At 41.1% G+C, this 25384-nt stretch overlaps 3 protein-coding genes across 7 annotated transcripts; 2 read left to right on the plus strand and 1 right to left on the minus strand.

Moving 5' to 3' along the window:
- Window positions 1-983: 983 nt before the first annotated feature.
- Window positions 984-16328, plus strand: LOC116919867 (putative transcription factor SOX-15). 2 transcript variants are annotated; one of them, XM_045170749.1, is made up of 4 exons: window positions 984-1538; window positions 1743-2346; window positions 13915-14781; window positions 14858-16328. In XM_045170749.1, the coding sequence occupies exons 2-4, from the start codon at window positions 1743-1745 to the stop codon at window positions 15232-15234; spliced, it is 1848 nt and encodes a 615-aa protein (XP_045026684.1). In that variant the 5' UTR covers window positions 984-1538; the 3' UTR covers window positions 15235-16328. The 2 variants fall into 2 exon arrangements, with proteins under 2 accessions (XP_045026684.1, XP_045026685.1); XM_045170750.1 differs by having other exon boundaries at window positions 984-2346.
- On the minus strand, window positions 16299-17863 carry LOC116919868 (metaxin-1). Its single transcript, XM_045170751.1, has 6 exons — window positions 17644-17863; window positions 17426-17572; window positions 17083-17352; window positions 16756-16990; window positions 16545-16693; window positions 16299-16471 (listed from the first exon to the last, which is right to left on the minus strand). The coding sequence occupies exons 1-6, from the start codon at window positions 17728-17730 to the stop codon at window positions 16436-16438; spliced, it is 924 nt and encodes a 307-aa protein (XP_045026686.1). The 5' UTR covers window positions 17731-17863; the 3' UTR covers window positions 16299-16435.
- A 1419-nt stretch (window positions 17864-19282) lies between these two features.
- On the plus strand, window positions 19283-21535 carry LOC116919870 (protein shisa-5). 4 transcript variants are annotated; one of them, XM_045170753.1, is made up of 8 exons: window positions 19283-19679; window positions 19771-19859; window positions 19920-19987; window positions 20159-20182; window positions 20553-20680; window positions 20748-20969; window positions 21006-21101; window positions 21177-21535. In XM_045170753.1, the coding sequence occupies exons 1-8, from the start codon at window positions 19613-19615 to the stop codon at window positions 21245-21247; spliced, it is 765 nt and encodes a 254-aa protein (XP_045026688.1). In that variant the 5' UTR covers window positions 19283-19612; the 3' UTR covers window positions 21248-21535. The 4 variants fall into 4 exon arrangements, with proteins under 4 accessions (XP_045026688.1, XP_032781819.2, XP_032781818.2 ...); XM_032925928.2 differs by having other exon boundaries at window positions 19284-19474; window positions 19539-19679; window positions 20748-21101; XM_032925927.2 differs by having other exon boundaries at window positions 19285-19679; window positions 20748-21101.
- Window positions 21536-25384: the final 3849 nt, after the last annotated feature.

Consider the following 25384-nt stretch of genomic DNA (forward strand, 5'->3'; position numbering starts at 1 on the left):
TTGTGTAATTTGTTTTGAAAAAAAGGGGGCGGCCGTTGGTAATTTTTATCTGCTGCATATATTTAATGCATATACGGTTTCCGTCTATACGCTGCGACGTGGGGCAGTCCAGTAGAGATGCAACGACGTGATGTTGAATGTCTCTTCGGCAAAACTCTGTTCTTTTGTAGAATACATATATATTTATATATATATATGAAAATACAAAATTGAGACAATTCACTATTGCGCATTGATTGGTAATGAAATTGATCCGCTCAGTATACCCAGTAATCCGTGCGATCCAATGGATATTCATGGCCTTTTACACAAGCATGTGTGTACTTAAAAGAAAAAAAACCAAAAAAAAGAAGGGAAGTGTTTAAAAAACAATAGGCTCAACGTCATTTTAGGAAAAATCCACACCTTGATACCAGTTTAACATAGAAATGCGATCATTTGCATATTTATTTAGGCAAATCGCATAACACCAAATTGAACTCTTCGGAAGTTTGGATATCACGCCAGGCTTTTCTTTTTCTTGTGTCCCAAGTCAATTGTCCCATTTCCCTATAAAATAACCCAAAAGCCCCAACCCCTCCCCTCCCCCCACCACCCCAAAACAAAAAAAAAATGTGAATGAAAATTCCTATAGCGATCGGACGAAAACGGTCAGTTTTGGAAATGGTTGCAATAAGTGGCTCAACGTATTGTGTGTATTTATATATGAAACGAACAAGTAGCGGTGCCTCTTCTATTGCCGAACGGCAAGAGGAAAACAAAGTTGAAGTCCTCGTACGGCCGAGTTTTTTTTCTTTCTTTTTTTTTTTTTTTGACGGCACTGCGTGCGGGTGGCAGCTTGTGCACGGTATACCGAAAGCTGTACTCGCTTAACGAATAGAGGGTTGTGGCCTATAGCGTGACGCCAGAGGCCATGAGCCCACCCGCCCGCACGTTTTCAAATCAGCCAAGAGCTGGGACCCTGGGAGGTGCAACCACTTGTTGGTCAGTCGTCCTTTAGCTCTTGGCTGTGCTGCAACACGTCGCGCACCCAGCTCCTTGTCGTTTTTTTGTTTTAGTCACGTCCGTTCGTCAGGTTCTCCCGCCATTCAAAAATCGAAAAAAATAAAAACAAAAACTGTTTCGTGATTTATCTTTTTTTTAAAATTTAATGTTGTTGTTGTTTTGAAAATCAAAACAGAGGCAATTCTACACTTTTTCTTCAGTTGCGGACTTAACATCTCGTACTGCACGATTCGCAAGTGTTTTCTGTTATTTGTTTGAAAAGGAAAAAACCAAACGAAAAAAGGAAAATCGAAAAATCCAGTTAATGGTTACCACTTGGGATTTTGAAATACTCTTAGTGAAAACGATATCCATAACTGAAGAGAGAAAGAAAAGAAAAAAAAAAAAAAACAAAACCAAAACAGATTTTTGAAAAAAACAAGAAATAGTATACATATCATGTGCCGGACTCGTTAGGTAACAAAAGGTGCAATCGAACCGTTCAAACCAGTTTCGACAGTTAACTAACCGTGACGATCAGATATCGACTGAAGGTACGTCGATTTGTCATCGGATTTTTGCGTTTCCTCTTACTTTCACGATCGTTTTTCCTGTTCTGTTTTGTTTTTTTTTGGTTTGTTTGATTGTTTGATCGCATTAATTGAAACTGAAACCAACTTGTTTCTATTTCTTATTTTCCCACCTTCTCGTGTTCTTTTGAAAAATCTTCAAAATCTTTCCGAAAAAAAAAAACGAAGATGGAAGAATTCGGGGCGGCTAGCATTGCCCATTACAACAACATCCAACAACATCATTCGGCTAGTCTCAATAACAACAGCATGCAAACCGGATTCGAATTCAATTCGCCGCCTTTACCACCGTCGCCTTCGTCTTCGGCAGCCATGTCAGGTGGCAATTATCTCGGCCAGTCAAGATTGGCCGTCTATTACAACAACCGGCCAGTCAACCAACAACAGCAACAACAATCGCATTTCAACGGTTACGCGATGGGAGGGCGGAATCACGTCCAACAGCCGCAACATCATCCGAACCCTCAACAGCTTCAGCTTCATCACCACCAGCAAGGGCCGGCCGGTTATCTTGGCCAGCACCACCAGATGATGGGCCAGGATCAGATGTGCTGGAATCAAACAGCCGGACTGATGATGCCCAACGTGACGGCCGTCAAAGGTGGCAGTGGCAATATCAGCAGCAAACAAGCGGCGGCTAACGAGAAGAAAGCCCGTGAGCAGCGCGTTCGTAGGCCCATGAACGCCTTCATGGTCTGGGCGAAAGTCGAACGCAAGCGACTGGCCGACGAGAATCCCGATCTGCACAACGCCGACCTCAGCAAAATGCTTGGTAAGTTGAAATTATTATATTTTGTTTTTTTAATATTTTGATTTTGGAAATCGCAAAATTGTTTATCCCCCTTTTTGTGTGTGTGTGAGAGAGTCCCGCCTTGTTATTATGTTTGTCTGCCGTTGTCCGAAGCATTTGGCACGATCGTTAGATACTTCCGATGACCGCATTCCTTTCTCCCTATTTCTCTCCTTGAATTACTCGGAGATTAGCGCACCGCAACGTCGAAACGCGCTTGTTATATCGGCAAGGTATTTTACACATTTGCCGTACTCTCTCTCTCTCTCTCTGTGTGTGTGTGTGTGTGTAAAAGTTGTAATCGCGGTCAATTTCCAATGATGGCTCGTCGCATACCCCCCAGTCCATCGATGTGGGCTTGTCCGTTCCAACTGCCCGTATAAAAATCGTCCGAATTTTACAAAGTGAAATGAAAAAGATAACTCTAAGATAAATCGAATATTTTCGTTATGCCTTTTGATTTTTTTTTTGCGACATCGCAGAATTAAATAGAAAAAAAAACTGAAACAAAATAGATGAAGGATATAGATAGAGCTGAAGATGGGGATAATGCAGTCCTGTCACAGAGGGGGGTCTATGCCCGGCTACCTAGTCCGTAATTATCCCGTATTTGGCAGGACAGCCGGTTTCTAATGGTGGCTGGAAAAGAATTTTAAAATGCCACCATTTTTTTTTTGTTCAAGAATAAATGTAAATCATTTTATTCACTTGATCTTTAAACAGGCCACACGCTGCCTTAATATGAAACGTTTCTCTTATATAGCTCTTGCCCTAACGAGGTTGCCTCGTCTACAGACAAAAAAGAGCAGAAAATTCAAAATGCTGTTGTCAAACTGAACTAATCGGGCGGCGCCAGTTGTTGGATGCGATGACGACATACCAGCCCGAGAAAAAGTCGTGCTCACCTGGTAAACAAATCCATTTGCGTACGCTTTTGTACACACAACTGCGTGTGCGTTACATCATCGGGTGGCATCGTAATTGGTTGGAGGGGTGAGCTAAACGATTAGCTCAGTTCCATATTGCACCCAACGTACCAAAACAGACAAATGGCAGAGAGCCTAGAGGTAGAAGGCAAAGGGTTCGAAGAAGAAAATAGAAACATTAGCAACCAGAGTGTTTCTCTGCTAATTCGTCCACCGATTGAGCGCCTTTCGTTGCATATGCGAAACGCCGCGCTTGCAGTGCGCTGCATGTTCACGTTGTTTCTTTCCGTTGATTTCGACGGGAGTAAATGTAACGAAGACTAGGAGAGAGCACACCTTTCTCATGGCCTAATTCGGATGCCATTTAATGTTTGGCCTGAACGTTTTTTTTCTTTTTCTTCTTACTTATGCTGCCTATATATACCTACCGAGCTTCCCTCGTTGCCCTTGTTGTGAAATCGTGCAGTCACGCCGACTTGGTCAATCTGGAACAGTTATATAGGGTGGTCCTCTCGTTAACTGTGTTTATGAGCCTTTTTTTTATATATACTGTACATTTATATTTTAACGATTGGCTGCCCAACAAGCGGACAACACAGGGCTTGTAGAGGAGTTAGCAGAAACGATAGGCAACTTGATAGTAACTATTACTGCGTGTGCTACCATCGTACCGTCTATAGCTGTGTACCACATCAGTGTGTGGTGTGTATACTCAACGGCACCTGTTATTCCGTAAAGGGGCGCTAGTCAGGTGACAATTCCCAGTCTGTCGTCGCGCTACATCTGCGTCGATATAGAAAACGTGGGAAGCAAAAATATAATAATAAATAAACTGAACGGGACGCTCTTATGCCTTTTTCTTTTTCTTTTTAATCTTCCCGTTTTTTTTTTGGTTTTTTTTCTTTCGGGGCCAGTGACAAGACATTAAAAAAAAGACCCCAAATTTGCGCAACTATCGGAAAACATCGTCGCTCATTTTCAATTGACTTGCTCTTAAGTCTTTACAGCGCCTCTTAAGAGATCAATCGCGCTCTTATTGACTGTTTCTGGTAATGGCCCCGGTGAATATTTGTGTGTGTCTGTGTATAGAAATATATACTAAGTTGGTAAAGTGCGTAAATGCGCCGGGCAATTTGAATGTCTAGGCGGAGAGGCCACGTATTTTCCTTTCGCCCCCGAGACACACAACTCGACGGGGCCCACCTGCTGGGTGCCCTCTATTCTCCATTAATTCATCCGGGGGAGTGGGAGGGGTTCCATTTGTTATTTTTTCTTGAAAGAAAAATCTCGAATCATAAAAATTTGATAAAAATGAGAAAGAATCGTATTCAAGCACTGATGCGGCATCGAGAGACAAGCCGTGAAGTCTGAAAGAAATGATTTTTTTTTAAAATATGAATTCAAAATGATAAAGAATAGCCGCTAATATCCATCTCTTTCTCGAATCCGCCCAAACGTTGAAATCTCGTGTGATATGTATACTAGCATAACTAAGGCACCTGGCTCTTTGGAACTCACTTATTTCACCTCTTTTCCTTTCTCAGCGTATCGTTCAATTTGGGTCTTTTCACACACAGCCCTTTCGCAACTAGCAGTTGTGACGATTTGAGAATTAAAAAAAAAAAAAAACAGACAAAAACCCTCTCGTTCACCTTATATAGCAGTTGTCTTATACGTCTGTCCTTGTCGTTGGCCTATAATGAAACGAGCGCACATCAAGACGTCGAGCTATACTCAACGGTATGTACGAGCTGACGTCAAAAGGTTTTTTTTTTTTTACATATACAAATTGTTACTGGAAGAGAAAATTCTGCTATAATTTCCGTCGGTCGACGTCGTCGTACACTACCGTAAAAAATAAAGAAATAAAGAAATAAAAACACAGAGAAAAAATAAGGTGATGACAAAGACTCTCTTTACAAGGTAGAAGAAAAATCAGACAACCAGAGAGAGATTAGTTGGAGAGTAGAAGCTCCGAGCTGGGACGCCTTTTTTTTTTTTTTTTGACCTGTGTGACCTCTTCAAGAGACAGAAAAAGAACCTGAAAGAAACAGAAAGAAAAAAAGGAACGGAAGAGGTGGATGTACTGTACTATCTACAGGACTGACGATAGGTAGATGGTGGTGTGTTTTTCTTCCCCAGCGACTGACCTGGTTCCCATCGTCGATCATTACCCGTTGCCATCGAGGGCGACCATTTAGGAAACACATGGAGAAGACGAAGAGAGAGGGACTTCGTCGGGTTGGCAACCGGTGTGAAAATTCACAACACTAATCATCCCTATGCCTTCTACCTTTTTTTTCTGTCTTCTCTCTCTTTTTCTTCATTCTTTTCTAGGCAGGATCTCCACACACCACAAAAAAACAAAATGGGGTAAAGAAATTTGCGTAGTTCTTAAGAAGAGGCCGTGATGACGACGGTGCATATCCGTTCGAAAATGTGTCGGGTTGGCGAAAGCAGAAAATAAATATACTCAGTCAGCTATTTGTTTGAAGTGAAGGTTGGCAGCAGTCGGATGCCGTTAGGCGTCGGCGCTTCTTCATGTTCTTCGCTTTTGCCTTCATCATTCGATTCGATGCTGTACTTGCTTCGCCTTCTCCGTTTTGTTAATTGAATGAGCGGATCTGGATCGGATTGCTAGGCCGTAAACTAAAGCGTCCCTCCCCTTGTAACGAGACAAGCTTGTTCGTGTATGTAACACGCGTACAATCAAGTATAGGCTAGATGTACCGAGGTGAACGAGAAGGCCAAAACTATTTCAGGGAGTGAACTCGCATCTATAAGGTAATAAACACGTCGAAAAAACAACGAAATAATGCCAAGAAGAAAGAGACGAGAAGGTAAAACTAAGATTCAAAACAAATGTTTTCAGACGCCTCGAAATAATTAACACCCGTCTACACGGCGACTTGGACGGCTCCATGCGGGACTAACTCAATTGCAATGCCGACGCGCACACGATCTTTACATACACAAACCGTACAGCCTCATGCCGTCCTTGAAGGGATCTGTTTTGGTTCGTCTATATTTGGCCACCAAGGCAGTCTGAGATTGTTTCATTTCCCTCGTTTTGTAATTGTTATGATCCTTTTTTAACAAATTGAAATCACGCGTGTTTACATCTTGAAGGAAGGAATGACCTATACGTTCGTACTTTTACATCGTTCATGCGCTTATTCGTTTCTGCTAGTATTGTATTGTTCCACACACGTGTGGTCTTACAGTCCAAACGATGGTATAGCGATGCATTAACTCGCTTGCCGCCGCCTGGAATCAAATCACGCTCGTTACACCAAAGTTTCGATGCAGGAAAAAACCAAAAAAACTAAATAATAATAAATGTTGAAATAGACTTTGTTCTCTATTCGAAGCGAAGCGAAAGGCCGCATTGAAACTGGAATATCAAACGGGGTGTATATATTTAGACGTATAAATAGACATAACGATGCAGTGTCCTACTTTTCTCTCCCATATCAGTTCGAATTCGATCCCTATTAATGCTCTCGCTTCGTTATCAAATTCTATCCTGTAAGAGACGATGATGACGTAACTTATTGTCATATTGCCGATGCCGTCATGTTCTGTGTTGTAAGGCTTTTCATCTACGCATTGGTTTATGATTTACGGTTAAGATATACAACAGGCGCTATCCCTACACGAACTAAGCGCTGTTTAAAAAAAATAAAAAAACCGGACGGACTTGTGTCAAGCCGTACAGGATTTATTAACTTGCAGGTTAATTGAATGGCTCGAACAGAAATATCCAAAATCAAACAGGAAAAAAATGTGTTACGTCCTGCAACGATTAAAGGTTTCGGCTCGAGGCTTTTCGTGCGTCAGTGGCCGCAAGAACATCGCATCTAAAGCGTTTAAAAAAAGAAACAAAACGTTATCAAAACGAATAAGAAAAAAGAGAGCGCGAAGTCGGGTGATACATAAATGAGGATGGCCATGGGTCGGCATTTTTATACGGTTGATTGAAACGCACTGATCTAGGCGCATACCATTGGCCTGCTTGTCTGCCGATCGCTCCGCTTGCTTAATGAGAGCGCACGAAGCCGCCGAACACAGTCCACACACACACGCGCACATTTCTCTTGCTATCTTTCTCTATTTCAGATATTATTTACGCAGAACGCTCTCTACTTTCCCGCAGGAATCGTTGGAATATTCAACGCGACGAATATCTTGTGAATAGATTAGATATACATTTATTAACAGACACCGAAGATAAATCGTACACTCGTCGCACATCCAGCAGATGAAATTTCATCAATCCCGATCAAGGCGTCGTCACGCAAAACTTGCGCATCCACAACAGTTCTCTGCGCCCTTTCTGCCACTCAGAACCAGTGCACACACGCAGGACGCAGCACATACGTAGAAACGCCATTTTTCTTAACAAGGCTCGCAGCTTAGTTCGTTACAATGACGGTGGGCAATTGCTAATTGAATGTAATTGCAAGGCTGGCGATCGTTAACAAAATGCAAAAGTAATTAGAAAAGGAGAGGCTTTAAAGTTTTTTTGTTTTTTTTTGTTTTGTTTTACACGCGTATAAAAACAACACACAAGTATCTATATAACACGGATCATTAGGAGAGAATTAGAACGGGAACGAGGCTGAGCGCAGACGTGATTAGAGCACGGATTCTCCCGAGAAACAAAGAACTACCAGAGACAACACCTCTACCTCTACAACTGGACATCTACGACACCTATGTACAACTAATTTTTTTCGAAATAATTAGACACAAGAAATAGCGGCAGCATTCCTTTTTTCATTTAGTTCTTTCGCCGGCCATGTGGAGTGTATAGGTTTCATTATACAAGAGGCGGGATAATTCCGCGTCACAGCGGCGCGTATATACGTTCAGATGGAAAAAAAAACAAAATAAATAATAATAATGATAATAAAATAAGATGCGCTTATGTGAAAGGTGAAAGGGTAGAAAAAGACCTGATTTCCATTTCATTATAGACGAGTAATTCTAATTCATTTTGCTGCTGTTCTTGTTGGTTTTCTTATGGAGCATTGTGAAACACGCAACACACGCACTCTTGTCATGCCGAATTACCGAGTTGCATAAGTCCAGTGCTGTGTGTGTGTGTGTGACTGACGACTCTGTATGAGATCGGTCTACTGGTTGATTGCTATACCGGGGGGAAAAATTAAAGCTTGGGCGGGTTTCGTGAGGGAGCCCGCACGGTAAAGGGGACAAATTGGAGCCTCATTTGCGGTCAAGTTTTTCGTGATTACAGAGTAGACCACAACACCCCACTAGGGCTACTTTTTTTCCCTTCTTATTTATTTATCTTTTTCTTGTAATTTTTGTGGCATTTAAATTTATTTATCTTCCTTTTTTTTTGGGTGGGGGGGTTTCGTAACACGGGGTTTTTCTTTTCACGCGGTGTGTCATTTCAAGCGAGTTTTCGGGCAATTTGCCGACGGCCACATCGCAGTGGTCTTCTCCACCTTTAACAAATAGTCTACAGTATACAAACACGTTGGTGATGGGCTGGCATCGGGTTTTGGTTGGTTCTCTCGCATAATTTTCTAAGCAGATTTCAAAGTGTGTACCTGCCAAATTGGATAGCCGTTTCGGAAATTGACGGATCGGATCGGTCCCAATCTGCGTGCGCATCGCCTGTTGCATTTCTTTTTTCTTGTTTCGTCCATTCTTCTTCATTTGTCTCTTTGAGTCCATACGTTTTCGTGCCGGAGGAACATTGAAAAAGTCAAGCAGAAAACGAAAGAAGAAGATGAAGTAGAGATAACCTCGAAATGCAAGAACGAGCCAAATAAAATAAAATAAAATAAGAAAAAAAAGAAAAAAAGACAAATATTTTTAACAAACAGGAAAGAAATAAAAAAGAAAAGGAGAAGTGAGAAAAGTTTGCCTGGACCCAAGTATTAGTTATAAGGACACGAGTATTGATGCGATACCCCGGCTGATTGCAATCTCGAAGCCGTGGCCGTAACCATAACCCAAACCAGATTGGGACGCCGATATAGACGTGCTGGTGTGGTTTAAAGTAATGCGCGTGATGGAGCCGGCTCTCCGACACTCAACAAAACATTTTTCCTCTTCTTTTTTTTTTCTTCTTCCCTCTTATTGACTTCGGTCGGTTTGAAAAAAGAAAGAAAAATGCGTGTGAGGTTGATGCGTGTGGCCTCCCTTTTTCCCTCCTCTGACTCGAAGCCAACGGGCTTTTTTTTATGAAAGACTTCGTTCGCTATTTAGATGTGTTCTTTCCCGTTCTTTTCCGGGATCCCCTGCTGGCTAAACGATCGTAACTCTGGCCTATATATCTAACCTGATGGTTATTTCCCAATGACGAACAGCACCGGAGTTGCGGCCGGGAGTAACGCAACTCGTCAAAAAGGATTTTTAAAAAAATAAAAAAGAAAAGAAAAGAATAATAGTAAAATATATTTAAAAAAACACAAATTTTTTTATTTCTTTAAGAAAAGAGTGAGATAGACGCGCTCACATCAAACATCATCCCCACTGTCAGCTTCTTTGTTGGATCGTCAAAAGGGACAAACGTCATTGGAAGAATCGAAACGACGTTGCTTGGCGCTTTTGTGCCATTTAGATGAAGGGGCTGCTCACGCTGGCGTGAATACCACTTAACCTCATGTGCCGCTGTGCGGTCTTCTTTCTCTTTTCCTGTTACACGATTATTGCGATTTCTTTTCGCCTCTTTGATGAGATCAATTAATCAAAACGTATAAGAGCACCTTTTTGTATGCGTGCTTGCGTTGTCTGTGAGTTGCGGCGGTTGCCGTCTTCACCATTCGCTTTCTGGGAATTTCGGGATAAAGCGCAGCATTCTTGTCGAACCGGAATGGCAGGTTTCTACCGGTTTCTATATACTCTGTGGTTGTTCTCTCTCTCTCTTTCTTTCTTTTTTTTTCTCCCTCCGTCGCTGTCTCTGGCTGCTTTCGACTCTTCATTTTTTTGGTTGTTTTTCCCGTCCGTCTGACTCCGACGGATGGTGTCGAAGAGAAAGACAGAGAGGAAGGCAAAGACATAAACAAACGGTCAGCAAGTCACATCGACTGTATAACCAAAAAAATAGACGTACGGAAGACATACCGGAAATCAAATGAAAGGAGCGCAGCACTTGTTAAAAAGCCACAACAAGATATGGAAAATAGAGGCAGATTCAAGTGTAAAGAAAATCAGACATGAATTGAAGAGAGAGAAGAAGTGGGGGAAAAGCGATCCAGTCGTGTCGAAACGATCAATCAAATGATAATCGATCAAAATGGTCGATGACAAAACACAGCGCGCAACTTACCTCCTCCCACTACCATCACCAACTTGATGGTAAACGAAAAAAGATTCGAGAAGAAGACGTCAACGAATCAACCCAAAAAGAAAAGAAGAAAGAAATGGAGACGATGGATAAAGGAAAAGAACGTGCAAGCCGGCAAAAGGCGAGAAAAATGTGTATTCAGTGAGGAAAGCTCGGGAAGGGGACGGCGTGTGAAATTTATAGCTGCTGGAATACTGATGAAGTGATGAGCGATTATTTGTTTGCTCTTTCTCGCCGCACGGCTCACCTATAGAATTCTCATCGTTGCTGATGGGTTCCGGGATTCGATCAAAATCTGGCCATTTTCTTTCTACACATTGTGTTGTAAATAAAATTTAAAAAAAATGCAACCAATCAGCGATTCGAACAACTTCTGATTTCAAATTCGGATACGCCGACTTGCTTTTTTGTGACATTCAGTTCCATTTGTCTCCATTTTTCATTAGCTTTTAAAGACAGGTTTGCGGCAGGTTTGCCATCAGGTTCTTGTACAACTGCCGCCCATTGATTAAGATACCTCGTTACACTTTATTAAGATATGGCGGAGCAGCAGACCTGGGATATAAAAGAAGGCAGAAATGTCATTCTCGTCTCGTTGGTTGAATGGACGAGTTAATAGTCACAGTTCGGTGGTGACGCTTTTCAGCTCGGATCTCGCTTTCTCTCTTTTGACAGTTTAAAAGCTTGTCAAATTTAAAAGAGCTGACAAATAGAAGAGAAAACTTGTGAAACAACAAACAAATTGAGGGGGAAAAAAATAAGTCCGTTGTTTTTTTGTTTTTTTTTATTTTTATTTTGTGTACCTTTTATTTTTCCACATTAAAATAAAAAAAGGGACTCGTTCTCCCCGCAATTCAAAAGATTGGAGTTGGTCGTTCGTGACGCCGCACCTCCCGCGGAACTCTTTTTGCTCTCTACTCCCGGAGACACCGTCACGTCCAATAACAACAGCACACCAACAACAAAAGAAGAAGAAAAAAAAAAAAAAAAGAAAAGAGAGAAAGGAAAATCAAGATGAAACACAAGAGAAGACAAGCGATTTGTGAGGAGGGGGTTGACGGCCATCGGCAGACGACACAAGAGCTCGATGCTTCTAGTGTCAGCTGGCCTCGAGACGGGTGCGAACTGATAACCTCGGTCGGGGTCGCGAGCTCTAACTTAAGACTCGGACGTCGTGTTGGGCAACAAGTTGACGATCTCTAATAGGAATGGCAACATGTCGCTGAACGAATCTTGTCTTCCCAGTTGGTGGTTATGGATGTGTCGTGCATTTGGCGGACGAGAAGGAGCGTCCATAAGCGGCACCGGTGTCAATGTCGCCATCGCCTCATTCCCAGTTAAGATTTCAATCGCTTTCAGTTGACGGAAAAAGGAAAATGAGGACGATGAATACCCGTAGAAAAATGGCAAAGAGAACAGAATAGGGGGCAAAAGGCAGAAAAGGCAAAAAAGAGAGTGGCACAAGATGAAAGAAACGATGAAACTCTTGAGAGCGCATGAAAAGACGGCAAATAACAACAGCGCAGCGCTAGGAAAATAGACAGGACTGAAAAAAAAAAAAAGAGAAAACAAGAGAAAGAAAGAGAGAGGGAGGCAGAGAGATCTTGACTCGGTGATACAATACAAAACGCTATAGGAAAGAATATAGTATTGAAAAAAAAAGGACCGCGTTCAGAACTCCCGCTGCTGTGAGTCGCGACATCGGAACTTTGTCCCGAGAAAACTCTCTCGTTCCTTTCAATTTTGAATTTTCCATTCGAAAAAGTAAAAAAATACAGAAAAAAAAAAGAAAATTAAAAGAAAACAGAACAAACGATGACGCCAGGCTAAAAGAAAACTTAAAAAAAAAAAAAGAAAATTGAAAAGAATGAAATCGGAGAAGTGAGAAATTCTAAAGAAGATCGACCTGGATTTCAAACATTTTCCCGCGCCGCGGCGGGAACGCCAGCGTTAATTTTTTTTTCGGTAGTCATCGTGGAGAGCTATTAAAAGCAATAAAACCGAATAAGAGGCTTTTCTTATAGAGCTACTTGACATTAAAGCCGGTCGTAAATGATCCCAACAGCAGCCACTTGACTTGAGATGCAGCTAGGCAGGGTAGGAGGGGGTAGGGCGAAGTACTACCTGATAGTGGTTTGGCTCGATGGTTGCTCAACAGTATGAAACAGTCGCGTCGAAATACCCACTGTGTACGCCTTGTAGGCATCCAAACGATTCCACGTCCCAGTGCCGGGGGTAGTTTCATCTGTAAAATGTGTGCAGATAGACGTCCGCATACGTACACCATCCACAGATTATTATGACTGCGGAACACGAATATAACGAGTGTATAATTAACGGTTTGCGTGATAACGACTCTACACACACAGCCTATCTTGCAGCCCCCAGCCGACACATGTAGGGAGACCGAAGCGAAAAAAAAAGAAAAAGAGAGACCTCTGATTAAAAACCATAAAGAGCCCAGAGAGGGAGAGAGTTAAGATCGTAAAAATAATCATGAATCTCTTTGCGGACAAACAATAGAAAATCTTATTCTATATTTATTTATTTTTTTCTGTCGTTGTTCTCTCCTTGTTCTCTCCTTTTTTATTTTTATTCATTAAGAAAAAGGACAAGAACCACCCCCGAGCCTTGTTGATTTCGTCAACAGGTGTCTTATTTCCTGACATAAAACTAGCACGAAAATATTCAGACTCTTATCAAAACTCTTGCGAAATTTTTGGCATTTTTCTTTTGTGTGTACGCCACCAGTTAAGTACCAAGTAATCTAACAAGAGACCGAACGAGTTTGTCAAACGATTCAGTTCATCACGCCGAATGTTTGATTGTCCTCTTGCACGACAAACTAACATGTCAAACCGGGGCGCATTTTTGTTAAACGTTGCCTCACCTTACGCCTTTCTTTCTGTAATTTCCTTGTTTAAATAAAACGATGAGGTCATGGCATCTGGTGATGAAAACCAAACGTCAAAAAAAGGAGGAGGTCAACATAAGTAGAAAGACTCTTTGTCATTCTAGGAACGAAACATAGAAATATTTCTCCATCGATTCCTAAAATAGCCATGAAATAGCGTCTCCGAAACAGGAGACCCTCTCATGATATGTTAGGTCACTTCAGCCCTGAACCAAGGTTTATCATCTAATGATTATTTGTATTCCTTTTTTTTTTCATATCGAAGGACTGTCTTCGTAAACGAATTTCTATTTTTCTATGTTCCATTTGTGCTGCAAACATTATCCAATGGCGAGGTTCTAACGTGTAGAGTCGCACGACATTAACTCATTTCTTTCTTCTTAAAGGTAAAAAGTGGAAGGGTTTGACACCACAGGATAGACGGCCGTACGTGGAAGAAGCCGAGAGGCTGCGCGTGATCCACCTGCAGGAGCATCCAAACTACAAGTACCGACCGAGGAGGCGTAAGCAGGTCAAGCGCGGCGGGACGGCGACGGCCACACCGGCAGTCACGACGGGTGGCAAGAAGAGTGTCGAAGTGGAACTGAATTCTGTTGTCGACCGACCATCCAGCACAACGGCAAAGATGCCCCATGATGTCTGTTACGGTCGACAGCCCGTTTCCTCCGGTAGCCACACATTCCAGCCGCATCGCGATCTGTGCAACGGCGGACTCCAGACGCCGGACTCGTCCCCACAGGGCAGCCCTGAACCTTACATGGTTATCTCCAAGATAGATGCCAAAGGTCATTCCAAATCCAACACTATCCATCCGTCCAATTGCCTGGGCTCTCTCCCGACTCCCGAGATGTCTCCGATGGAGCAAGATGAGTTGCAACATCCTGAGGAGCTTCAGCGACAGCATCAGCTTCAGCAACATCAACGCCAGCAACAACAGCAATCACAACAACAACAGCAAAATGGGGCAGTGTTCCAGCTGGTTCACAAGTTCTCGTCGGCTTCAGCCTTTCTGCGTAGCGTATCCCACCCCTACCGCCCGACCGTGATGGGCGGAGGAGTTCAACCTCAACAACAGCAACCGGAGAACAGCGGCGGAAGCCATCCGTACGTCGGCCAATTCTTTAATTCGAACCAAACAAACCAGTCGGCTGGCGGGTCGTTCTACAACCCTGCACAGTCTTATATGACCAACAACGGCTACACCAACGAGGCCTGCTCCGATTACAATCGTGACTATCATCGCTGTGAAAACGGTAGGCTTAGTTTTGAAAATGAATCTTCTTTTCTTTTCGGATTGGATCTTGAATTGAAACGTCCTTTTTTTCACAGGACCTAATAATAACCAAGGGGGAATGGGCGAACATTATCTGCCCTCTGTGATGCCAGAAGAGTTCATTGACGGGGATATTGATCGATCAGAGTTCGACAAATACCTCAGCGGATACGGAGCGAATCACGCGACCAGTGTCAACTGTTCTTTCTACGGTGGTGTCGGCAACGTTGGCATGGGTCACGTTAGCAATAGCGTTCATGACGGCCAATCGACGTCGGAACAATTTGACGGTCAGAAGGAGAACGGCACTGGTCTCCACAGTAACGACTACATTTTAATGAAATCGGAGCCCATCTATGAAACCATTCCAGCAGCAGGCTCTAGTCTCAGTTCGGCTTTGGCCGATGTCCGTTCCCTCTATTACGATTGTTGAGTTCCACCGAAATCTGCCGATTGCCGAGCAAAATCCTATCTTAGTTGTACAGTACGTGCAGCTAGGCACGAAAACAGTTCAATTTATACAGTACTTCACATTTCCTAAACGACGTTTAGAAAGGTTCTTTGACGACGTCGTAGTTGTGCGCTGTCTGCGTCGTAATCTGTAGTTCGAGAAAATGTGTCTGTTTAATGCACTTCTGTAATTTGACGAGGATTTGTAGCCCTTATTCGAATATTTTCTAGGATATGAGTATGCATCATTTGTATTTGATGGCCGACTTTCCTCTTTATTTTTCACCCATTCATTATGTCTTGTAACGTAATAATTGAAAACAAAAAAGAAAAAGAAGAACACATACTGTTCGACTGTACATTTACTTCCTGCATTTTTCACCGTCGGTTTAAAGCTCGCTGTACAATCGACTCAGTCTATTTCCTATTGGATTTGATTGAAACTTTTGACTGGGAAAGTTTCGGCGCTGTATAAGACAAATGACGCAACATTAGTAGCATGACGGACGAACAAATTTTCCCAATAAGATTTGAAGTGCATGAAAAGGAAATGAAGAAAGTTGATCATCAACGGATTTCGTTATCGCCGATGGCAAGAGAACCCGCTTGTCTCGGGATATTTCATCTACAAAAAAAATTTATGCAAGTTCACTTTCAAGATTTCGAATGGCAACACTCGAAAATGATAAACCTCTCAGCTTTACAAGAAGCAATACCCAGCTGGTGGCAGAGAACAGAACCCCTCCTCCCTCTCTTTAAAAAAAGGTATATGTATGAGATACACGAGTCATATTAAAATACCTGCCGTATGCTACGCATAAGAGCCTCAATCGGAATGCAATCCAGAAAATCACGCAGCCGAACCCGCATCAAGAACGCTCTTCTACTTGCTTAGATCTACCAAAGTCCAAATGTACGTATCCTATTCATTGCGTCCGTGTTTTCTTTTCCCACAATTTGTAGACTTTTCTCCAGAGTTTTTTTTTTTTACGACCCGGCAATCGCTCCCTTACGAACGAAGATGTTTTGATTTACTTGTTGGGCTTGATGACTAAATACACAGATTTATTTGACTGATGGTATGGAAAGGCTTTTTCTTCTTTTTATGCTGGACTTGATCACATATGCCTACTAAAAAAAGCTGAATGAGTACGGGCACTAGCCATCCTATTGGTATACTGTAATCAGTCTTCTTCTTCCCCTTCGTCTGCTGGCACCACCTAAAAAAAAGTAAACAATGACCAATTTAGCAGGGGATTCATCGACTCTGATCAAGTTTGGATTTCAGATAACCTGTATAATGCCAGTAGACATCGCATATGCTGTCATCGCCACGAGAGAAATCAGTGCAGCAATGCTTATGTTCCGCAACTTGTTTGGAAATTCGGAATCTGAATATTCACTTTCCTGCTTTGTAATTTTCCGTTCAGCCTGTTCCTGATCTATGATAGATATGAAATCTTTAAAATGAAATCACACGTATATCTTTCATACTACAGAATACCTTTGATTTCCTTGGGGAAATATCGCTGCAAAACACGCCCCACAAAACGAGTAAGATTTGTACATGCTTTAAGATGGTTTTGAAGTGCAGCACTTGGCAATGGAGCTTTCAATAATGGAGCAAGATGAGCAAATACTACAGCATCCAATGATGATGGAGACTGCCCAAAGAAAAACTCTTTTTCTCCAAGCTTAGTTGCTAGAAGACACAAACATTCATCAGCTTGCCTATACACCTGAGGAAAAAGAGCAAAGGTTAATTAAAACAACAAAAAAAACAAAACAAATCAAACAAAACTGTTGAAATCCAATAGCAGTGACAACTTACAGCTGTTTCAATTACAGATAAATCATCCTCTTCAGGATACAATGACATTGCTAACTGTTTGGCATGTTTTTCATACTGGCCAGGATAGTAGAAATTCAAAGGGAATGGTAAAAGCTTAGCATACAATGGGCGCGTGAATTCAATAAAGTTTTTTGAATCAATCCACCAGACAAACTGAAGTGCTGGAACAAGTTTCTCGTAAATGAGATGAGAGTATGCAAATGCTTCAGCACATTGCTTTGGAGACAGTTCAAAGTCTGCAGTATGATTCTATTTGAAAATTTTAAAAATAAAAAATAAAAAGGCAATGAATATGGCATGCTTGCTTACATGATATGCTTACATTCTTTCTGAGGTATGCAGATATTTCTCCAAATTTTGTGAGGCACTCATTCTCATGTTGGAAAACTGGTAAAGAGCCATGAGGTGTTTTGAAAGGATTATTGGTAATTTTAGTTTTCAATGGTGTCCCTGAGAATTTTGCATAAGTCTATAAGACACAATAACATATTTCTGATGTAGACTTTGATCAAATGGTTTTTCTAACGATATTTTTCTCACCATGACTTCTAAGCAATGTACGTCAACTGAGGGTAACCCCCATTCACCTTTCCAAATTTCAAGTTCCATAACTGGGTTTGAAGCCATGAAATTTCTTGTATAGGGATGTTTTAAACCACAATCGCAACCGTAGTTTTTAAAACAATATAAACAGACTTAACATGTTCGGTCAATTTCGGCAAGTGGAATCGTCTGCTATCTTGACATGCGAATGTCGGGTCTGCTAGTGGTTGTCATATCTCATGTAATACATATTACATTCCAACTCAACGATGCCTTTCTGTCACAAAAAACTCAAAGATACACTCTGAAACGCCTTTATTACTTCAGACCACAGGTTTGTTAGTTTTTACTTCTACAGAAAATGATTTTAACTTATTCATCATGTAAAATAAACTAATGTCTCGATAAGCAAGTCTGGTCTGGAGCTGGGCATGGGCATCGGAAAGCCATGCTGTGGAATCAGAAACAATGCGGCAATTAGGTATCAAGTAAATAATGAATATTTCCCTTTTTTTAAAGATTTATTTTGTGTTAATAGTTTGATAAAAAGGCCTAAGATCCTTCACGCTACAGCTTTTATTTTGATGTTAAGTATTCATGTTCAAGGTTTTGCGCGCTTTTGTATAAGCGGTAATTAATGATATTTTTCCTGTTGTTGAATGCAGCCGGATTCTTTTAACTCATGTAACAAACTAAAAATGTATTGTAGAATGAATCGGACAGGTCCAAGAGGTTTTTCGGCCGGAATGCGTAAAATCTAAAATGTTAACTTTATTAACCCGTTAACGGTATACGTATTTTTTATTTTGATTAGTTGCGTTAGTTTTCAATCGTCAATTTTAAAAAACTACTTTTTCATGTTTTTATTTTAATCGTTGGTTGTTGGTAACGGAAAAAACAATATTTCGTGAATTGATTAAGCCGTTAGTGGATGAAGGGTTACGCTAACGACGTTAAAAGTAAAAAAACGCCTACACCTCTGTCGAAATCTTTTCAGTCCTACCAAAGCAACCTTATCTATTCAGCGGACGTTAGTGCGTATAGCGGGTCTGACGGGAAAGGCTGGAAAAGAATCGGACTTCATGTGCACGATCACCACGCTTTACCCCGACATTAGCACATTACGAATCCTCCACCGAAATCCACTAATGCGGCTTATTAGCGCCAACTTGTCTTTATTGTTCTTTTGCCACTTAGATCAATGAAATTTTATACTGAGAAGTTCTTGATTCATACGTTTATTTTTCGTTCAGAGACAAAGCACGTAATTTTATGCTTTGTTTGTTCTAATAAAATTTTTAATATTTTGTAAGTCTTTATGAAGCCATTGTTAATAATATAATATTTATCCCTAGGTGCAGTACCTCGCTCTGCGACGGTAAAAGCTTTCCGGTGAAAATATCATTCATGATAAGTACCCTGTGTCTGTTGAATGGTTTCGTTTTCAGCAGAAAACGCTATTACTGATGGATTTCTGAAGGAACATACTATATTTCGGCTCATACATCATCAGCCTGATCAAGTTTAAGTGGCAAAATTCAGAAACTAAGCTTATTATCATCCTGAGAAAAATGAAAAATACAGACGAATTTCAGGCTCCTGCTTCCTGCACTTAAGCCCCGCAATTTACCTACTCCTCCTTCTCAACCTTCAGAAGTCTTGCATGCGTCTTCACTTTCCTGCTGGGTGCTAGCTAATATAGTATTCCTTCTCGTCTTTGGCAGAACTAGTGTACCAACCCCATAACATTCGATTTGTAAAGAATGAAACAACAAGTTTAAGGAACCTAGCCTGAAAGGGAATTCCATTGAGACACAAAAGAATAATTGTTCGATCATCATTACTGGTTCATTCGTCATCCATTTTTTGAATCTCGATTTGTTTACAAAGAGTTTTCCCCTTAATCTGACGTCGTTACGACCAAAAAATCTCATTAGATTGCCACTCCCAGATACCTCATTGAAAAATGGCAAACCTTAGGTTTCCATGTGCATTAGCCTTCATGATTGTATTTGTAGTCTGTGTACAAAATGGTAAGTCACCACAAGAATGGCAATCATTGTGTAATGACAGCTAATCTTCATAATAATGTATATTGTTTTTGTACAATTATTATGATTACAGCTGATGGTTATAAAGAGTGCAAAAGAAAAAATATATTTCGAGTTAAAAGCTACTTTACCTGCCCAGAACCAGGACAAACTCCTGACATGGTAAGCTTCTGTAACTAAAATTTTGAGCCATTGCCTGCTATTGCAAATCATTCTTCTTAGATGTTCTGTTGTGGAGATGATGATGACATTGGAGGGGAATTTTGCTGTCGAGGAATCACTATAGACAGGTTAGTATTGATTCCATTTTTGTTTTCTGTCTAGTAAAATTTTATGACTTGGTTTTCTTGAAAGCAAATCCTAAATAGTAGTTCAAATATTTTCTGTATCATTTGTTTTCATTAAATGATGGATAATGAAAAAAAAAAATATATATATATATATATGTGGAATGGAACAAGTGCCCTGAGGAACCCTTTGAAAAGGTTAGCTTTCATGTTTAGATTTCATTGCTAATAGTAATGGCAAACTATACTAAGACTATCTTTTGTGTAACTTCATGGTAGTCTTGGTGTCTGTTGGGCAGTATGCATCTTTCCTACAGCATAATTTTAATCCATTGTATTAACATTGGTATTTGATCCAAACAGTTCATCTTAATTAAAATCTAATAGGGTGTGAAGTAACTACTTTTACGTGTTGGTTAAACGATGCATGTTATGCTGCTAAACACGTTTTTTTTTCGCTACTTCTCTGTTAATATTATTTAAGATTTGTTAATTCTTACGTTCTTTTTTTTATTAATTTAATGTTACGTAACTTCGGTTAAATTAATTCATACTCATTTTTCTTTAGTATTGGTTCCATAATTGCGACTGTTGCCGGAGTTATTGGTTTCTTGATCATTCTCTTCGTAATATGCTGCTGCATCTGTCCCTGTTGCATTCTTTATAAGCGAAGAACAGCTGGAACTGTTTACCGATGTAATATATCCTGTATTTTTATTATAAGTTCAGCCATAAATGTGATTCATTATCTTTTCTTTCCCAGCCACTGTAATACCAAATTCAACCGGGCCCTCTAGTGTTAATGTCACAGTCGTTCCTGCTCCTGGCGCAGGAATGGCACAAGGGCCCCCTCCTGTAGGATTTACAGCCCAACCGGGTGGAAACCAAGGCACTGGGTATCCCGTGCAACCGAATTATGCACCCCAGCCTGGCTATCCCGTGCAGCCCAACCATCATCCTCAGCCTGGTTATCCTCCTCAGCCTGGTTATCCTCCTCAGCCTGGCTATCCTGCCCAGCCTGGCTATCCTGCCCAGCCCGGCTATCCCCCCTATCCTCAAAATGCTGGCCCAGCTAACCAAACACAATCTGGTTATTCTCAACCAGGATATTATTCAGGTTACAATCAGCTAGAAATCGTGATTTCTAATCGCATGTGTCTGTTGCAATGGTTATTATTTTTCTAAATTACAGATCAGCCGCCTCCGTATCCTGGGTCCCAAGACGCGTATCAGAAGCAGTCTGCTTACAATCCTGGTTTTTAATTTCAATTTTGGGCTAACGTTGTTTTGAGGGGTATTACTCTATTCTAGATTGGTTACATTGCAACTGCACGATTCATGGAAACCTCTTTTTTTTTTTTCTCAAACGTGTACATTACTGAGTCTCGAAAGAATCTCCTTTTGTTGTGCGAATTTTTTTACTGCCTTTGTAACTTCCCTTATTCGACATTTCTCTTTTCTGTCCTTTACTCACTTTGTGTTGGTGTATCAAAGTGACCATTTCAGGTTTCCTTGTTTCATGTGATGTCTATACATGATTTTGCTTATAAATTTGTTACTAATCTCGACTTGTTCAAGTAATGCTATTGCATGCCTATTCCGGAGTCATAGAACCCTGGTTGGTTCACGCTGAGAGGAATCCCTATACCGCGTTTCGTTGGTCTGTATGTCTAAAATTTCGACGGTTTTGGGGCGGGACACAGTGGTGGAAACTAGAATCAGAGTCATCTATCGAGAGAAACTGAGTTATTCAACGGCCATTGTCAGTTGTCGATTTCGGATGGCTGCACTCGGTGCAGTAGCCAGTGCACACTGGCTCGGAGCGAGAAGGGTCATGTGACGTCATGCACTCCACTGGGTTGTCAGAAAATAAACGTTACACTCGAACACTTTTTTCACTTTTTACGCCCTGGAGGAAGTAGCAGACGAAAGAAAAAAAGGCTCCTATCACTAAACAACACACTCTCTAAATTCGTCTGCTAGAAATTGCACTGCACCGCTTGCACTGACTAAAAAGGTCGGGCAAGAAAGTGCAGTTTTTGAGTGACCTCGGGCGGTGCCGGAGTGCCACTGGAACGTACAAATTCGATGCACCGAAAAAGTGGATTGCACTAAGATTACCACTCGAACAACTTTTTCTCGGGGCAATTGCACCAGTGCAGAAAAGTGCAGCCATCCGAAATCGACAAGTGTTTCTTTTCGAACTTCAATTTTTCTGGTGTCGTCTGCTCTGTTCGTTTCCTTTATCACTGTTGTGATTGGCTGTTGAAGTTTTCAAACATGTTTCCTGATTGGTGCATTCATCACACGGAGGCTCTGACTGCTATTTCCGAAATTAAACACAACGACAGACGATTCCCCCCATGTCGTGAATCAACCAGGGTTCAATGAGTCTGCCTATTCTATGATTGTTATATGTCGATTTCGGATGGCTGCACTCGGTGCAGTAGCCAGTGCACACTGGCTCGGAGCGAGAAGGGTCATGTGACGTCATGCACTCCACCGGGTTGTCAGAAAATGGAGGTAACACTCGAACACTTTTTCACTTTTTACGCCGGCTGGAGGAAGTAGCAGACGAAAGAAAAAAACGCTCCTATCACTAAACAGTACACTCTCTAAATTCGTCTGCTAAAAATTGCACTGCACCGCTTGCACTGACTAAAAAGGTCGGGCAAGAAAGTGCAGTTTTCGAGTGACCTCGGACGGTGCCGGAGTGCCACTGGAACGTACAAAATCGATGCACCAAAAAAGTGGATTGCACTAAGATTACCACTCGAACAACTTTTTCTCGGGGTAATTGCACCAGTGCAGAAAAGTGCAGCTAACCGAAATCGACAATAGTCTTATCAGAGTCCCGAGCCCAATGGGTGGGTTTTGTGGCTACCCGGTTTGGTGTTTTCGGGTCGAAAGTTGGATCCGGGTGGGTAACGGTCCTAAGATCAGTGTTTCGGATTTTCTAAATTTGCCGGATTTGACTCAAATCCAAATCATTGCGTGTGTTTTGAAATCCGTTCCAAATCCTAAGCTCGAAAAAATCAGCAAAATCCAATCCAAATCAAATCCAAATCCAAATCCAAATCCAAATCATTTTAAATTTGAGAAAATCCGTTCCAAATCCGATCCAAATCCGATCCAAATCCAATCCAATTCACAATCTATTGTTAATTTTATGATTGCAACATGTAACACATAGTTACATACAAATTCTTCTACATATTTCTGTGTCAAGGTAAAAATGTTTAAAATTTCCTTTTAATTTTTTTGACTTTAATCCCTAATTTAACATCAAATAAAAACCCAAGACTTAATAGAGCAGTAAAACATCCTGCGTTGCGCGTTTTCCACAAATGCGAAAATCTCATTTGTGTCCAAGTTGGTCTGCTGCGGCTGCAGCGTCTTATGGAGAAACCATCTTCTTCACGTTAAAAATTAAGTTTTTATAACTATAATTTAGATTTCCCCCTTTTCTTCCTAGCAGTGGCCAGTGGGTACCCTATTCATCTTTTCATTTCCCAATATTATTTTCTAGCTCCAGTTCTGTCTACTTTATTTTTATTTTATTTTTGTTTGTAAGTTGCTCGTCTCTTTTAGCCGAAGAATTTCGTTTGCTGCCAGAAATTCGTCTGCTACAAGGGGATGAACAACAAACCATTCACAAACAATAGCTAAATAAAAATAAACCAGATAGAACTAGGGCTAGAAAAAAAATTGGGAAATGAAAAAATGAATAGGGTACCCTCTGCTAGGAAGAAAAGGGGGAAAATCTTAATTATATTTATGAAAACTTATTTTTTAACATGAAGAAGTTGGTTTCTCCATAAGACGCTGCAGCCGCAGCAGACCAACTTGGACACAAATGAGATTTTCGCATTTGTGGAGAACGTGCAACGTAGGATGTTTTACTGCTCTATTGGATTAGTTTACTTTTTAATAGAAGTTTTGCTAAAAAGTCTGTTCGACTTTTGATTTCTTACAAAATCCATATTAAAAAAAACTATAATTACAGGTTCCTTTAGATTTCTTAAGTTGGATTAAATCTTTTTATTTCTGAGTATTCTGACTGACAATGGTGAAAACAGCAAAAAAACAAAGAGTTAGCCACAATTCATCATTTTTGTTTGACAGGAGTCACAGGACTCATAAGTTTCATATTTCGCTTTATGAAAAGCATTTTCGCGAAGAGAGGAGGCTTAATGCGATTTTTTTAGCCGTTGCAATGTCCGTGGCGGTGCTAAAGACCCGTTCGATCTCTCCTCCCGAAGCGGGCACCCCGAAGAGCTCCCTTGCTATCAAAGCCAACAACGGGAATCGATGGGCGTTTACTTTCCAATAACCCAAGGGACTAAAGCGCAAGTCAGAAGGACAATCATTGTCAGGAGAATCTGGACCACTTGACTGGTACACTGGTTCTGAGAGGTAGAGTTCAAATTCATCAAGGACCTTTGATGCGCTAGCAGATTGAGCCCTTTTCTGGATGACCGTTGAAAATAGAGCCCGAGTCAAGGTTTGGCGCTTAGACGGAGGTGAATTCATTGCCCTACCTGCCGTGCCCTCTTGAATTTCTTGGGAGTCTCCTAAATTATAAAAACCAAATGTTTAATATTGTGAATTCGTTTTTCGGTTAAAAATGGCCCGTACGCAAATGTTTGTATCGGTATTCCAGTTCGGATCTAATGGACTGCAAGACATCGTTCTCAACAAGACCAGATGACTGAATCCTTCTTCTTTATAAAGGATTTGGATTTGGATTTGAAAAAATCCGGGTTTTTGTTGGGGGGATCAAATCCGATCCAAATCCAAGCCATTGAAAAATAAGGCAAATCCAAATCCCTTAAAAATCCGGGAGGATTTGGATTTGATTGGATTTGGATTTGATTTGAAAAAAAAAATCCGAAACACTGCCTAAGATGTTGTATCCGGGTGCTACCCGGGTTTCACTACCAGGTTTCAATTTCATTTCCAAGGCCTTTTTTTTCTCGATAATCGGAAATATTAATTAAAAATCATTAAGTATTTATGATGAAATAACAAAAGTATTTCATTTGAAACAATTGTATTTCCCGGTTATATTTTTGTTTTCGCAAAGCAAAAATTAAATAAGTAATTGCCAACCAGCAAGAATGAAACAAAAACAAATAAAGACGAAGCAACCAATGTTGCAACTTGCGAGATTCCAACGTCTGATACGCGTAGTCTACCTGGCCGAAGCATAATCGACATCATCTTCGTAATGTTTGACAATATTGTCGCGGGTGAAAAGGGATATTGGTTATCTCTTCGCAGAGATGAGTCATCCGCTCCTTGGACAAAGCTGCGATCGTGGTGAAGAAATTATCGGGAGAAGTCCGCTCCAAGAAAGATACGCAGATATGCAGTCCGGAAGGGGAGTAATTCGCGCGA

This window comes from Daphnia magna, linkage group LG3, assembly GCF_020631705.1.
Source record: "Daphnia magna isolate NIES linkage group LG3, ASM2063170v1.1, whole genome shotgun sequence".
Classification (NCBI taxonomy): domain Eukaryota; kingdom Metazoa; phylum Arthropoda; class Branchiopoda; order Diplostraca; family Daphniidae; genus Daphnia; species Daphnia magna.

Coding starts and splice junctions, on each gene's coding strand:
- LOC116919867 (XM_045170750.1), top strand. CDS start 1,743: ATGGAAGAATTCGGGGCGGCTAGCATTGCCCATTACAACAACATCCAA. Junction 2,347..13,914: donor CGACCTCAGCAAAATGCTTG/GTAAGTTGAAAT, acceptor TTCTTCTTAAAG/GTAAAAAGTGGAAGGGTTTG. Junction 14,782..14,857: donor CTATCATCGCTGTGAAAACG/GTAGGCTTAGTT, acceptor TTTTTTTCACAG/GACCTAATAATAACCAAGGG.
- LOC116919868 (XM_045170751.1), bottom strand. CDS start 17,730: ATGGCTTCAAACCCAGTTATGGAACTTGAAATTTGGAAAGGTGAATGG. Junction 17,573..17,643: donor TACATTGCTTAGAAGTCATG/GTGAGAAAAATA, acceptor TGTGTCTTATAG/ACTTATGCAAAATTCTCAGG. Junction 17,353..17,425: donor CTGCATACCTCAGAAAGAAT/GTAAGCATATCA, acceptor ATTTTCAAATAG/AATCATACTGCAGACTTTGA.
- LOC116919870 (XM_032925928.2), top strand. CDS start 19,613: ATGGCAAACCTTAGGTTTCCATGTGCATTAGCCTTCATGATTGTATTT. Junction 19,860..19,919: donor CAGGACAAACTCCTGACATG/GTAAGCTTCTGT, acceptor CATTCTTCTTAG/ATGTTCTGTTGTGGAGATGA. Junction 21,102..21,176: donor TCAACCAGGATATTATTCAG/GTTACAATCAGC, acceptor TCTAAATTACAG/ATCAGCCGCCTCCGTATCCT.